This window comes from Fragaria vesca, linkage group LG4 (genome assembly GCF_000184155.1).
Source record: "Fragaria vesca subsp. vesca linkage group LG4, FraVesHawaii_1.0, whole genome shotgun sequence".
NCBI lineage: Eukaryota > Viridiplantae > Streptophyta > Magnoliopsida > Rosales > Rosaceae > Fragaria > Fragaria vesca.
In genome coordinates this window covers 3,903,039-3,916,108 of record NC_020494.1, presented here as the reverse complement: position 1 = coordinate 3,916,108, position 13,070 = coordinate 3,903,039, and the positions used below count along the sequence as shown (strand labels likewise).

The 13,070-nt window shown below is 39.2% G+C and overlaps 2 protein-coding genes across 3 annotated transcripts; one reads left to right on the top strand and one right to left on the bottom strand.

Annotated features, from left to right (window-relative positions):
- Positions 1 to 492: 492 nt before the first annotated feature.
- LOC101293185 lies at positions 493 to 3,391 on the top strand. Its single transcript, XM_004296439.1, has 5 exons — positions 493 to 670; positions 1,025 to 1,239; positions 1,409 to 1,660; positions 1,842 to 1,993; positions 3,001 to 3,391. The coding sequence occupies exons 1-5, from the start codon at positions 599 to 601 to the stop codon at positions 3,168 to 3,170; spliced, it is 861 nt and encodes a 286-aa protein (XP_004296487.1). The 5' UTR covers positions 493 to 598; the 3' UTR covers positions 3,171 to 3,391.
- A 1,609-nt stretch (positions 3,392 to 5,000) lies between these two features.
- On the bottom strand, positions 5,001 to 9,659 carry LOC101292689. Of its 2 annotated transcripts, none has more exons than XM_004296437.1 (5): positions 9,285 to 9,659; positions 8,615 to 8,788; positions 8,075 to 8,247; positions 5,804 to 7,662; positions 5,001 to 5,459 (listed from the first exon to the last, which is right to left on the bottom strand). In XM_004296437.1, exons 1-5 carry the CDS (start codon positions 9,491 to 9,493, stop codon positions 5,307 to 5,309), a joined length of 2,568 nt encoding a protein of 855 aa, XP_004296485.1. In that variant the 5' UTR covers positions 9,494 to 9,659; the 3' UTR covers positions 5,001 to 5,306. The 2 variants fall into 2 exon arrangements, with proteins under 2 accessions (XP_004296485.1, XP_004296486.1); XM_004296438.1 differs by having other exon boundaries at positions 8,075 to 8,251; positions 8,691 to 8,788.
- Between the last annotated feature and the right edge of the window lie 3,411 nt (positions 9,660 to 13,070).

Below are 13,070 nucleotides of genomic sequence, written 5' to 3'. Positions count from 1 at the left end.
GAGAGAGAGAGAGATAAGATTAGATAGTTAGAGATAAACTTAGGGATAGAAACGTAATTTTTGGTAAGAATAATTGAAATGGGCAACAAAAAACGCTTTTTATTAAAACGGGCAAAAAAACTTAATAATTAGTGCCAAATGAACATTATTAGAATTCTTGTTGCTCCACCATAGAGACCGTGTCGTTATGCTACTAACGCTAAAAAATGTGGTAATGCTGCTAACCCTTAAAACCGTAGTGGTACTAACGCTAATAAATGTCGTAATGCTATTGACGCTAAAAAATGGCGTAATGCTATTAACACTCAGTAATGTCGTGAAAATGATGAAAAAGCAACTTTGTAATTTAGAACCCTCCCACGTCATACTTAAACACTCAGTAATGTCGTTAATTGGTAACTTGGCGGTTGGCTATTGGTGGAGTTAGAACCCTCCCACGTCATACTTAAACACTTGCCCAATATAAAAATAAAGAAACGAGAGAAGTCCAATCCCATATGAAACACCGAAACTAACGAACTGAACAAAATACATCCTCTCCTGGTTTCAATTCAATTGTACACAAACACAGAGAGGCTCATCTGATCTGACTTCCAAAATGGCTACGGCGTCTTCCGTGTTGCCGTCCACCTCTTCTTCACCCCCTGAAGAAACTCTCCACAAACCTCAGGTTTGCCTTTCCTCCAATCCCAATCCCCCCAATTTTCAATTTCAATTTCACCAAATTTTGATTTGATTGCTCTTCATATTCTGCAATTCTTCTTGCTGTTAGGGTTTGTATGGGTTTCTTTATCTATAGGATTTAGAATCAAAGATTGAGGCTTTGGGATTTTTCGTCTGCATATATAGTGTTCATTCATTCTCTGCATTGTCTGGTGATGCCCACATTAGTCATTGTTGCTGTATTAAGTTCTCAAGTGCAGTAATTGATGTGTATGAACATATTTGTTTCGGAATGCCGCCCGTTTGGTGGTTTCGATGTTCATTTTGGGTTGCTGAAAATAGTTCTGTGACTGTTCTTTAGGGTCCCGCAGTCTCCGGGCTTCCAAATTTGCCAAATGGTAATGGTGATCTTCAGTATTTACCAATCATGTATCCGGTGCTTGTTCCTGGGTTGCAAGATCAGGAACAGATGAACCGTGGATCGGGCCTTTATGCTGTTCCCGTTCACCCATTTACGGGGCCAGTTACTGGATTTTCATCTAATACTCTGATTCCGCTGACCTACAATGTCCCCACGTGAGTATAACAATGTTATGAATTTTGTTTCGTACTGATATTATGGTCCTGTCTAAACTTTTGTAATACTTAACATTAAACGCAAATATGAAAATCGCAAGTTCTAGTTGTTTTGGTACAAAACTATTAGTCCTGTATTCTCTTACCATTACTGCATTTATGCGTTCAGAACTAGAGCAACCCCAGATGTCGGCACTGGTGGGGAGCAGCATGGCCAAGAAGGACAGCAACAACCACAACAACAGCGTCAACAGCAACACCCTGGAGCTCAGAGACGAGTTATTGTAAGGAGATTTCAAATTCAGTTTCGGCTGGATCCGGTTCTGATTTTGAAGCTGATAGCTTTACTGCTTTTGTTCAATCAAGATGGATCTAGACAAAAGATGGTCATACTTGTGATTTGCGCCACAATTGTCTATTTGTAAGTCACTAACCTATGACCATCACAGGGAACCATTACGACAGCATATTATGAAATGTCAAATCTTAATACGTCTTAAATAAACTAAAATTTGATTATTCTGTTCTGACATTCACTTGATTAGAATGAACATGATAAGTTGTGTGGATGGAAACTAAACTTTGGTGATGTTGGACTGCAGATATAAAACTGGCTCGCTCACACCATTAATAGAATGGCTCTCTCGAGCCATGGATAGGGCAGCTGTGCCTCCCCAACCACCAAGACCTGCAGCAAGGGCTGAAAATGTTCCTCCTGCTGCAAGACAGGGGAATGATAATGCTGCTTTGCCAGGTAATCTATTGCTTGTATCTACTGAAGTAACTAACTTTTGGATGACACTTTCACATGCATCTTTACTATGACCTACCACAGGATTACTCCTTGAAAGTAGAAATTAATATAAGAAGATCTCTTTTAATTGGGTGCTTCCAACATGTCTAATAATTCTGCACTACCCAAAAATAGGAGTCCTTTGGTGAATGTTTTTTGGTGCCACACATGTATTTTTGTGCTTTATTCAGCCTCAACCAATTTTGGACTTCCTGATGAATTCAACATTGGGTTTCATATGTCCTTAGTTTTATGTCACCCACTTCCCATCATTTGGTTATGTTGGGTTAAGTATGTTTTCCTCATTTGGAAGGCTTCTGCCAAGAACCACCGTGTTAGCTACGAGAAACACCGTTTAGAAGGGCAATGGTTAGTTTGTCTACTCATACAACTGCATAGTTGTGGATTAATTCAAGCCATAACAGAAGATACCATACAATATATTTTTCCCTTTTGTTTGAGCACTCAAAAATTGAGTGTTGTGTTAGCGTAGTGGATCTTTTTTATATTCCACGCCAGAGGCGTGCTCAGTGGTGGGATGGGTATTGATACAGCTTAGGTCGAATGTACCAATGTAAAAAAAAATGATCGTCTTTTGCTTGCAAGATAAACTGAACTTGGTTTGTACCCACCCAATAGCACTCCATGCCATTTGAACCAAGGCTGAGGGGAACATTTCGTTTATGGTTTAACTTTATGTTCTACAATATCTGGTGTGCATTATCTCATAGTGCATCCCTGCACAACAATATTGGACACATTGTAAGGATAAAAGGTCTCGCCGATAATTTCTATTCTTGTCTTGAATGCCAATTGACCAAGTTCCCACCCTTTTCATTTTCCTCTTCTTCACAGTAATAAAGCCAACTCTTTTTTTTTTTTTTTTGAAGTAGGTGCCTACTCTTTTTGGTCATAAATTTATCCTCGACACAATTCTGATATAGCAACTGTAAATATAACTAATGCAGATGGACAACCAGGAGTCGAGAATGAAAATCGGCCTGCAGATGCAAATGAGAATGCACCAGAACCGGGAGCCAATGGCGGTAACCGCTGGTGGGGAATTGTCAAGGAGATTCAGATGATTGTTTTTGGCTTCATCACTTCTCTCCTCCCAGGTTTTCATGATATAGAATAGATCATACCCAGGGAAAGTAGCAGGCCTTTTTACCAAAGGGAGAAGTGTGCCCTTTTTTCTTTATACACCACCTCTTCCTCTTGGTTTTTATTAAAACCAAAGAGATGCAAGTTATAGCCCCAATTTAGCTTATCATTTACCTTGGGAGGAATCAATGTATGTATGAGTACTGCAACACCATCAACTTAAAACATGTTATGTATGTTTTGAAATGCTTGTGCAGAAGCTTTCTAGAGTTTTTACTGCTGCTTAAATCTTTCATTAGACCTCCGATATGCTGTTATTATGTTGTCGGTCCATTCATGCTTCGATTTGGTGCCTATTGAAGTAACTGAAAGGTTTGCTATGCATCAACCGTGTTGTGATGTGAGGACGACAACAAATTTTATGAAGATGCCAATTAGCGAGAACAATGTAGAGTTATTAAATCACTCACTTGTGGAGGCACAGAACCCTCGCAAAAAAAAACATTGCATCTATTGCTTGAAGCTAAAGCTGCTAAAGAGTGAGCACCCTACATACTCCAACCTAACCTGAGCCCTGCATCAGAGTCCGGATGTCTTCTTCAACTCTCCCAAGACAGTCCGACTCTAGGCGAACTGGGAACAGCTCAAGTTGCCAGGACAGTGAGCATTCTTCTCTTAAGGCTAGTTCCTCATCACCGTAACTGAATGGACATTGGATAAATAGCCACTACAGGAACCCGCAACAACCACTAACCACTGCATCTGCATGTACCACCTCGAAAACCGGCATCAACATTCACTGTAAAACCCACCGATGGAGGGTGCCAGTGCCACTGCTACACAGCTGGAGTGGCATTTCCTTGCTTAGGTTGAGTCTCCTTCAGAGTAATCTGTGAAAAGTAATATAGATAAAGATTTCGCCGACCAAACTCCGACAATTTCCTTCCCTTCCAAACACTTCAAATCATCATGAGCAAAAGATCAAACAAATCTTTAGACAACCTGTCATGACAAAGACGTAACAAATATCCTGCATTGAACCCATCCTGCAATCACGAGTATGCACCTTTGTTTGTCCAATTACACTCCTCACAAACTCACAATCCGGGCTGATATGTGCGCTATAGATTCATCTCCATTGTCACAAAAACAACACCCTTCTCCCACCAACACACATCTACTACGGAGATTATCAACCGTGGGAAGAATAGAAGCACACACCTTCCATATATGCACTCTAACCTTATCTGGCACATTTGCTTTCCATGTCGAATTCCATAAAGCCGAAACATTGGAAGAACTGGATGCCAAACTCTCATGTGGCAAGTTACAAACTACATGGTATGCACTCTGTGGTAAAAGTCCCCTGGTGGGGAATTGTTACAGTGTCGTAATGACTAATGCCAAATTAGTCCATCTTCTACTACTCAGCGACTGAGAGGTATTGAAAGAACCAAAGAGGCATCAAAATTATCGAAACACTCATGAACCAGAGCTGCATTCCAACTGCCAGTTGCCGACAAGGTGACAACAACTCTACCGAAAACTGAATTCTGCCGTCTAATAGGCCGGAGAGTGATTGGTCTAAGGAGCCAAGGATCCTCCCAAATGCAAACCTTATGTCCATCACCACTCTGCCATTGAAGCCCCATCCTAAGTACTTCTCTGGCTTCAAAATTCCCCTTCCACAAACAGAAGTTAATACCGAGCAGAAAATGAAAGTATAAACATGTTTCCCGTTTTGAACAATTTAGAAACATTAGGTAGTTCTAATACAAATCAGGATTGGGTCAGTCTCTTTCAGGAAGATCATCCGCAAAGGACGAGTGACTCTCACTGCTTACGATTTTGGAACAGCTATTTTCATGTGAACTCCTGTTCTTTTAGGTCTTCTTTCTATCACTCTGCTAATACATTGTTTCATTACATGCTCAGAATGTGGGAAGCGAATTTGTAAGCCTACTCGAGTCAAATTCCACTGGAAAGAACTCTGGCATTATCATACGTGTAATATGTAAGGTTATTACAGAACTCATATCTACAGACCTCTGTCACTGCCAAAATTTGGATATCAGAAGAAGAACAGGCGGATAGAACTCAATTTATTTGGCACTAAAAGGATTAATTACAAAATATATATACAGTTAACAATACAGTTACAAAATGGACCTCACATTTCTGACAGAAGATTGCTGATTTTCCGAAGCTCTTTGAGAGCTGCAATGGCTGTTACTTGTCCTTTGCCAACTAAAGTATTTTTCGAACAGTTCTCCATTGATCCCAGTTGAACACCTCGATCTTGCTGGAAAACAGACTCAATTACCTAAAAATCAGGTGAGTTAGCCAATCAAAGCAATGCGGGATAGAATCTAATATGCTGATAAAGTGACTAGTGTTGCTGGAAGCAATCAATTTTTGCCCGCAAACAGTGCAGCTAGAACTTTCTATTTTCTTTCAATTACAACTTGGACCAACTTAAGAGAAAGTCTATTGTTACAGGGAATCTTGCATCGTTATCAATATCAACAATAATCCCATTTTATGTTATTGCCATCTTTTATTAGCATCCCTCCTCTTTAAAAGTTATTTCCCATGTCATTGTGCAGAGATGATGAATAGGTCTGAATAATGGAAGCTACATTTTGATAATGAAAACAAGGAAGTTACCTGTATATGATCAAGCATAGAATGCCCAATATTCCTCAAAGTACCCGTCCTATTCTGGTCCACAGTTTCCCCTTTGCTGCTAACTACAGAATTGCACCCTCCAGCCATAGAAGAGCTTGCTACATTCTGACCAACATCACTCCTGGGAGATTTTGAAGTGTCAAGGGCGTTGCCCCCTTTCTCGGACGTGCCTTCACCAGCTGCACTCCATCCCAACTTCCAAAACCTCTGGAATTTACCAGAAAGAAGCTTTCGTTCTTTTCCCGTCACTGAATTCCCTGTTGAGTGATTGCTGCACTCGGATGCTTGAGAGACTCCCTCAGGTGGATCAGAAACTGGACATGGTGGGCCTTCTGATACACTCAGTGGATTATCATCATTCGGATTATCATTATTTTCTTCAACGGATAAATTTGATCCGACACTACTTTTCTCTGATTCAGGTTCATCATTTGCCCCACTCAGAGGACTTGCTGGATATGAGCAAACAGATGAGTTCTCTTCACTCGCTGGATTTCCACTCAAACATCTGTCCTCATTTGCAGAAGTAAGATCCTTAATGACACCATCTTCTTTGTTAACCACAATTTCTGAAGAGCCTCTGTCTTCATGAGAGCCTAATTTCTCAATATCTTCCTCTGAGCTAAGCACTTTTGAGAGGTCTTCCAGCAACTTTCGTCTAACAGTAAACCTAGCGGTCTTTTTGCCGTTCTCACGCTTTACTGGAGATGGATCGGATTCTGATCTAGATAGGGTTAATTTTACTTTTTCAGTCCATCGCTTCTTCTGGCTGGGAACCAGTTTCTTCAAACTATCTTGCCTAAGTTCTTCTTCCCTGTGCATGACTCTCCACTTCTCTTCCCAGTAGCTTTCAGTTACCAAACTTAATGGAGTTTTTGGAGAAACGGAGTCGATGGAAAGACTGTGACCTCTCACATGCTTCGATTTACTACGGTCATATGGCCCCGTATATGAAGGAAATGAGGAGGAGCAATTGTTCTCCAAAGCAAGAGCCTGCAACGACGTTGCCTTCTGTATGAGTTTCTTCAAATCAATATTCTCAGGGAAGTTTAACAACCGTTGAAGACATACAGTTGCATTCTCAGTAGCAAGAAGGGAAGATCTCAAATGAAGTAACATGGAAACTGCCAGGGCTGAAATAAATGCTCCACGAGGTGAACTAAGGATGCTAAAGCTGGATCCTGCATCATCTCCACCACCTTTGTCTGATTTACGATTATCACATATAAATATCTCATCCCAAATTATTAATAGATTAGCAAGTGAAAATTCACGTCCAAACAAAACCCTTAACCAGCGGAGTGCAAAATACTGGGGTTCCACACCAAGCTCAATGAGGTGGCTGTGTAGAGAGGAATCAACAAGAGACAGCAAATGATACAATGCAGCAGATGCTTCAATGACAGGAGGTAAGCTAGTCTGAGAGCCAACAGCAGGGGAGGGAGAGAAGAATTCTGCCATAGAAACTGAACCATTTGCCCCACTCATTAACGCATCAAACATGCAGTACGCATCATGTTCCATAAATTTCTCGGATAAGACAATACCCAATTCACCTTCAGAACCATAAGCATCACTGAGCATTACAATGGTCTGTATCTTGGGATCAAGCTCATCAAGACTCTTAACTTTTGATGCATCTCCCTGCATGCTATCCTCATCTTCCATGGAATCTGGAAGGTTTTTTAAATCAAAATTGTAAGTTGAATCATTTTCATGATATGAAAGATCATCAAATTTATCAGTGAAGTGATCTTCATATAGCTTTCGCACTTGAGATAGACCCTCCACATCAACATGAAGAACAAACAGAAGAGGAGCCAAGAGTTCATGCATTCCTGTGATGAAAAGAAACAATAAAAAGATGAGTTCTACAAAAAGAAGAAAGAGAAGCTTCCCGAGACTGAATGAAACTCTAGACCTTCGTCACCTCCATCTACTTTCATTGTCTTCAATGAAAATAAAACAACAATATAGAAAAACAAAAATAAAATGCATTATCAAACAGACTACGATAACACTTTTTGATAACATTGAAAATCAATATCCCAGCACATCAATGTCACAGCATCTTAAGCACAAAACCAATAAGCTCTAGTTGTACCTATAAATCTACCGATCAAAAATCCATACACACACACATTAGCCAGAAAATTGAAGTGATTTAAATGCTAAGCTCATAAAAAATTAGCCACTGACCAATTAGAAATGAAAAAAAAAAATTATAATAATGTGAATAGTGTGATATACCTTGTCTGTAACCACATTCTGGATGTCTAAGACACCACAATAACAAGATTCTTCTCAGCATGCCTTGGCATCCTGGTGTTTGGAAGTAGCTCCCATGTTCTGGGTACAAACGTGATAAGTCCTGATCAACCATTTTCTCCAGCTCAGCATTCCGAAAGAAGCGACCCCAGGTGCTTTCTGCATGTAAGATGCACATGTATCAGTAAATTTCATGCTCAATCAGGCACATATTGCAACTGAGAAACTCCTTCAACTTTATTTTAATTTTGACCTAACCAATTCTTGTAGTTACAGGACAACTTGATTGGTTGATTGTTTTACAATAGTCAGGCAATCTAATCTGAAAGAAATCAAATAATTATTCATTGGTTGTTGCAATCTAATCTAAAACAGCATCTGAAACTAATTGTCTTTCTCTCATGAAAATCGGTAAATGCATTGGTACATTGCCAGTGCAGCTACTTCTCTCAGTACTGACATTCAATTATAAACATGTACTAATTGGTGCATGCCTTCAATAAAGTTTCATTCAGAATAAACCTAATGTAAAACAGTAAAGCAACCATGAGTGCTAAACAAGTACAAATGTGTACTTCAAAGGAGCCAGAGACTTTACCTGGGTTCTGTGACAGCGGATTGTCCATGGCAAGATCAGGAGAGCTACTCCCATCCTTAGGTGGATCAACCAGAAGCCGTCTTCTCATTCTTGCATATCTGAACAGACAGAGACAAGGTTTACTTAGCACAGGAATTTACAAATTAAAAAAAACCACCACAAAATTCAGTCAAATCGGGGGTCAAGATCATATATTCGTAACTCATATTAAATCTTTGGATCAAAGAAACACAACGAATCAACCCCACTAATTTAACAAAATCTACTCTACAAAGATCCGAGTTACACGGTTTCCTATTTCACAAATAGTTATAGCTCATAAAACAACAAAAACTAAAACACTCCATTAATTCAAGTATGGAAACTGTATCTATGAAAAATAATATCCAAGTCATTATCTAACTCTAACATGTATCATACAATTCACATAATAAAGAGATAAGCTTGAAATGCAAATCATCAAACAAAAAGGAGTATGTAGCATAAAATCATTGCCTCACAGCAAAAAAAAAATATAAGCAAAAATCAGATGAATTACCTAATTGAGACTAATCAATACACCAAAATAAAATTAAATTAAAAAAGCAATGCTACCTTCTTCGGCAATCAGCTGTGACTCGGCGAAGATCATCAACAGAAGAAGAAAGTGGCAAAATCCCAAGATTCAAGCGCCATTGCACGCCTCTCAGCTCCTTGAACCGAACATCCTCAACCACCACAGATCTCTCCACAACGGAGTTTGAGCCGGAAGACGACGCCGACGACGATTCCGGCAATGCCGGCTCAATCAGAGCTGGCGCCATGGCAATTCTCCAACACCCAATTCCAAAATCAAACGAAACCTTCAGAAAATGCTGGAAAGCAAGAATCTTTGGGGTCTTGTTTTTCTGGGTTTTGGAAAATGAGAAGAATTGAAGAAAAGAGAAGATGTGGTGAGAAGAAGTTTTCGTGGAGGAGAGACTTACGTCTGGGTTTAGGAGATGAGGATCAGACTCAGACTCTTGTAAAAAAAAGAATCAATTTTTTATGCACCCAATATTCTCTTCAATCCACCTACCCTGTTTGGAGAGAGAGAGAATACCAAGTTTGTTTGTTCAGAGAGAAAAAAAGGAAGAGAGAGGGAGCGTCTTTGACCTCTTAACCTCTTTCTTCTAAGGAAATGAAATGTTAGGAAGGTGCGGTGGGTTGTCGTCTTGGCTTCTATTATTGCTATCAACAATTCTAGCACACAGTTCCTTCTTCTTCCTTCAATGTTTTTGATTTTTCTCTCCCATTTTTACCCAATTCAATATTCATTTTTGTTCTAAACTTGGAAAGCACATATTTATTTCGCCTATGTTTGGTAAATACGGGGTCATCCTTGAGGACCTTGACTGAATCATTTCTTTACTTTTTTTTGAGAGAATATGGAATCAAACTTCATTCATTAATTAACGATCTCATAAGATTAAGTTTGAAGGTCACGAATGACCTTCGTTTACATCCGGTGTGCAAGAAATGTTGATAAACAGTCAGACCTAATCTAACAACAATTGTCGGATAACAATTGTATTAGACTAACCAAAAACAAAAAGGTAAGAAAACACCCAAAAGGCTGCCTAAAAAAAACAATCTAAACTACTAGCAAATGTCGGGACTTCTGCCCCATTTGAACACCACCAGCGCTAATCATATGGGTCTAGTGCATCCATCAGCCCATCAAGCAACCCAATCAGCTTGTCTGAAAGCATCAAGCCCGACCCAGCATCACCAGTCTGCTAAACCCTCAGCCTCGTATTGGCGACGCCCAGCCCTTCTCTAGGGTAGTTTTTGATAACCCAGACTCGGTCGGCGCCTTGGGTTCATCCGGCGAATAACCACCTCCAATGCCAACCATATGAAGCTCGGCGCCACTTTGTCAAGCCAGTCTAGATACTGACGATCCAAAACCCACCAGGTTCAAGTCGCCCAGATCCGTTCCTCCGCTCTGGTCCCACCTCGATGCAAAGCGTTGTCGCCGCACCCAATCAGTGCCGATGCAACGGTCCCTGACTCATAAAGCCTTGGTCTTAAGCACATTAAAATCTCGTAGCCAGTTCTTGTTTACTAGCCTAATACTTCTCTTATCATGCTTAGTTAGTAGGTTCTCTGAATAAGTGAGCATTTGTGCCGTCAAATGATTATGTCTAATCTATGTATCGTTATGATCTCATATCACAAACTTTTTATCTACCGTAATCGATAGAGAGATGATATGTAATGACCTTTTCTAACTTGAGATATAATATATCAACTTGATATAAAGAAATACTACCCTTATTCTTACAAGTTGCATTTTTTTTTCTTTGATTATTGTCCTAGACTCCTAAACTCATACACACCTAAATCATCCCTCCGTTGTCGGGACTTCTACCCCATTTGAACACCACCAACCCTAATCACCTGGGTCTAGTGCATCTATCAGCCCACCAAGCAACCCAATCAGCTTGTCTGAAAGCATCAGGCCTGACCCACCATCACCAGTCTGCCAAACCGTCAGCCTCATATTGACCGGCGGCGCCCAACCCTTCTCTAGGGAAGTTTTTGATAACCCAGACTTGGTCGGAGCCTTGGGTTCATCTGGCGAATCACCACCTCTAATCCCAACCATATGAAGCCCAGCACCACTTTGTTGAGCCAGTCCAGCCACCGACAACCCAAAAGCCACCAGGTTCAGGTGGCCCAAATCTGTTCCACCGCCAACCCTCAAATCTGCTCGAGTCCCACCTCGATGTAAAGCGTTGTCGCCGCACCCAATCAGCGCCGATGCAACGCTCCCTAACTCAGAAAGCCTTCGTCTTGAGCACATTAAAATCTTGTTGCTAGTTTTTGTTTACTTGCCTAATACTTCTCTTATCATGCTTAGTTAGTAGGTTTTCTGAATAAGTGAGTATTTGTGCCGTCAAATGATTATGTCTAATCTATATATCATTGTGATCTCGTATCATAAATTTTTTATCTACCCTAATCGATAGAGAGATGATATGTAATGATATTTTCTAACTTGAGCTATAATATATCAACTCGATTAAAAGAAATACTACCCTTATTCTTACAAGTTGATATTTTTTTTTCTTTGACTATTGTCCTAGACTCTAAACTCATACACACCTAAATCATATGATAAATTGGCACTGATAGATGAGAAAGATAAATGATTGAATCAGATTAAACAAGCAGCTTGTAGGTCCTTATCACCTTCACCAAAATCATATAAGAACCTTATTATAACTTTGAGAAATTATTCTGTTACCCAATAGGTTACGAATTTATTAAAGAAACAAGAGCATGCATGCTGCTGCCTATTAATTTGGAACCAGTGGGGTTCCCTTGTAAAGTTGTGGTATATTGGTAAACATTTTAGGCGGTGTAATATCTTATTGGACTGACGGAAAATGTCTATTTTTCCCGACGTGGACTGTATTTTATATTTCTCAACTAAGCTTGTAGCTATAGAGCTACTCCAAGATCTCCATCCAAAACGAAAATGACCTATGGTTTGCATACCTCATGATCCACTAATTAGCTCTACTCCATCCATGGAGATTAGAGATGTATTAGAATATATAAGGCGGTAAGCTGGCCATTATCACTTGTTCCTCATGATCAGTTTTCAAATTTTCAAATGGAACAATGAAACAAGTGATTCTAAACTCAAAACAAGTGCACAATTTTAATTTTGTTATATTTTCAGGTTTTTTTTTCTTCTAATTTCAATATATGTAGTTGAGATGCGTTTTATTCTAAACAGTCCTCTAAATTTTAAGATTTACAAGGACTAATTATAATTATTTTCTAAACATTAGTCGTTATGCCAAAAGCTACAGTGCAACTATAACCACAAAAATTTCAGTTTAGAAATAGATTTACATCTTATTTATTGTTGATGCGTTTTGAGTTTTGACATTATCTTTTGTATTTATCGGTCTACTTAAAATATATATAGTCGTCTTTCTTTAAAAACAATGATAAATTAGTTCTTAATAGATTTTGTGGTCAGTCAAACCAATTTCACTTGCATTTTAAATTTATTCAAAGAGCTAATGAGGCCTTATAATAACTAATTTTCCAACAACAAAAGAACATAAAAAAAAACAACAAAAGAACATCATAAACAAAGGAATTGATTTGGTTACTGATGGCTATTGATACCCACTTTCTTTTAGGGAAGTGAAATCCACACTCCCTAAATTGTAATCCACACTCTTAATTTCTATTTGTGGTAACTAAAATTTTATCCTTAATGACATAACTTTTTTCTTCTTATGTAAATGATGACTAAAAATAGAAAGTGGAAGTGTAGATTACAATTTGGAGAGTGTGGATTTCACATCGTTTCTTTTATTTAGGTAAGGAAATAGA

Excerpts from the sequence above, each read along its gene's own strand:
- LOC101293185 (XM_004296439.1), top strand. The coding sequence starts at position 599 with ATGGCTACGGCGTCTTCCGTGTTGCCGTCCACCTCTTCTTCACCCCCT. Across the intron at positions 1,240-1,408 it reads CTGACCTACAATGTCCCCAC|AACTAGAGCAACCCCAGATG; the intron begins GTGAGTATAACA and ends TTATGCGTTCAG. Across the intron at positions 1,994-3,000 it reads TGATAATGCTGCTTTGCCAG|ATGGACAACCAGGAGTCGAG; the intron begins GTAATCTATTGC and ends TAACTAATGCAG.
- LOC101292689 (XM_004296437.1), bottom strand. The coding sequence starts at position 9,493 with ATGGCGCCAGCTCTGATTGAGCCGGCATTGCCGGAATCGTCGTCGGCG. Across the intron at positions 7,663-8,074 it reads AGAATGTGGTTACAGACAAG|GAATGCATGAACTCTTGGCT; the intron begins GTATATCACACT and ends TTTTCATCACAG. Across the intron at positions 5,460-5,803 it reads CTATGCTTGATCATATACAG|GTAATTGAGTCTGTTTTCCA; the intron begins GTAACTTCCTTG and ends CCTGATTTTTAG.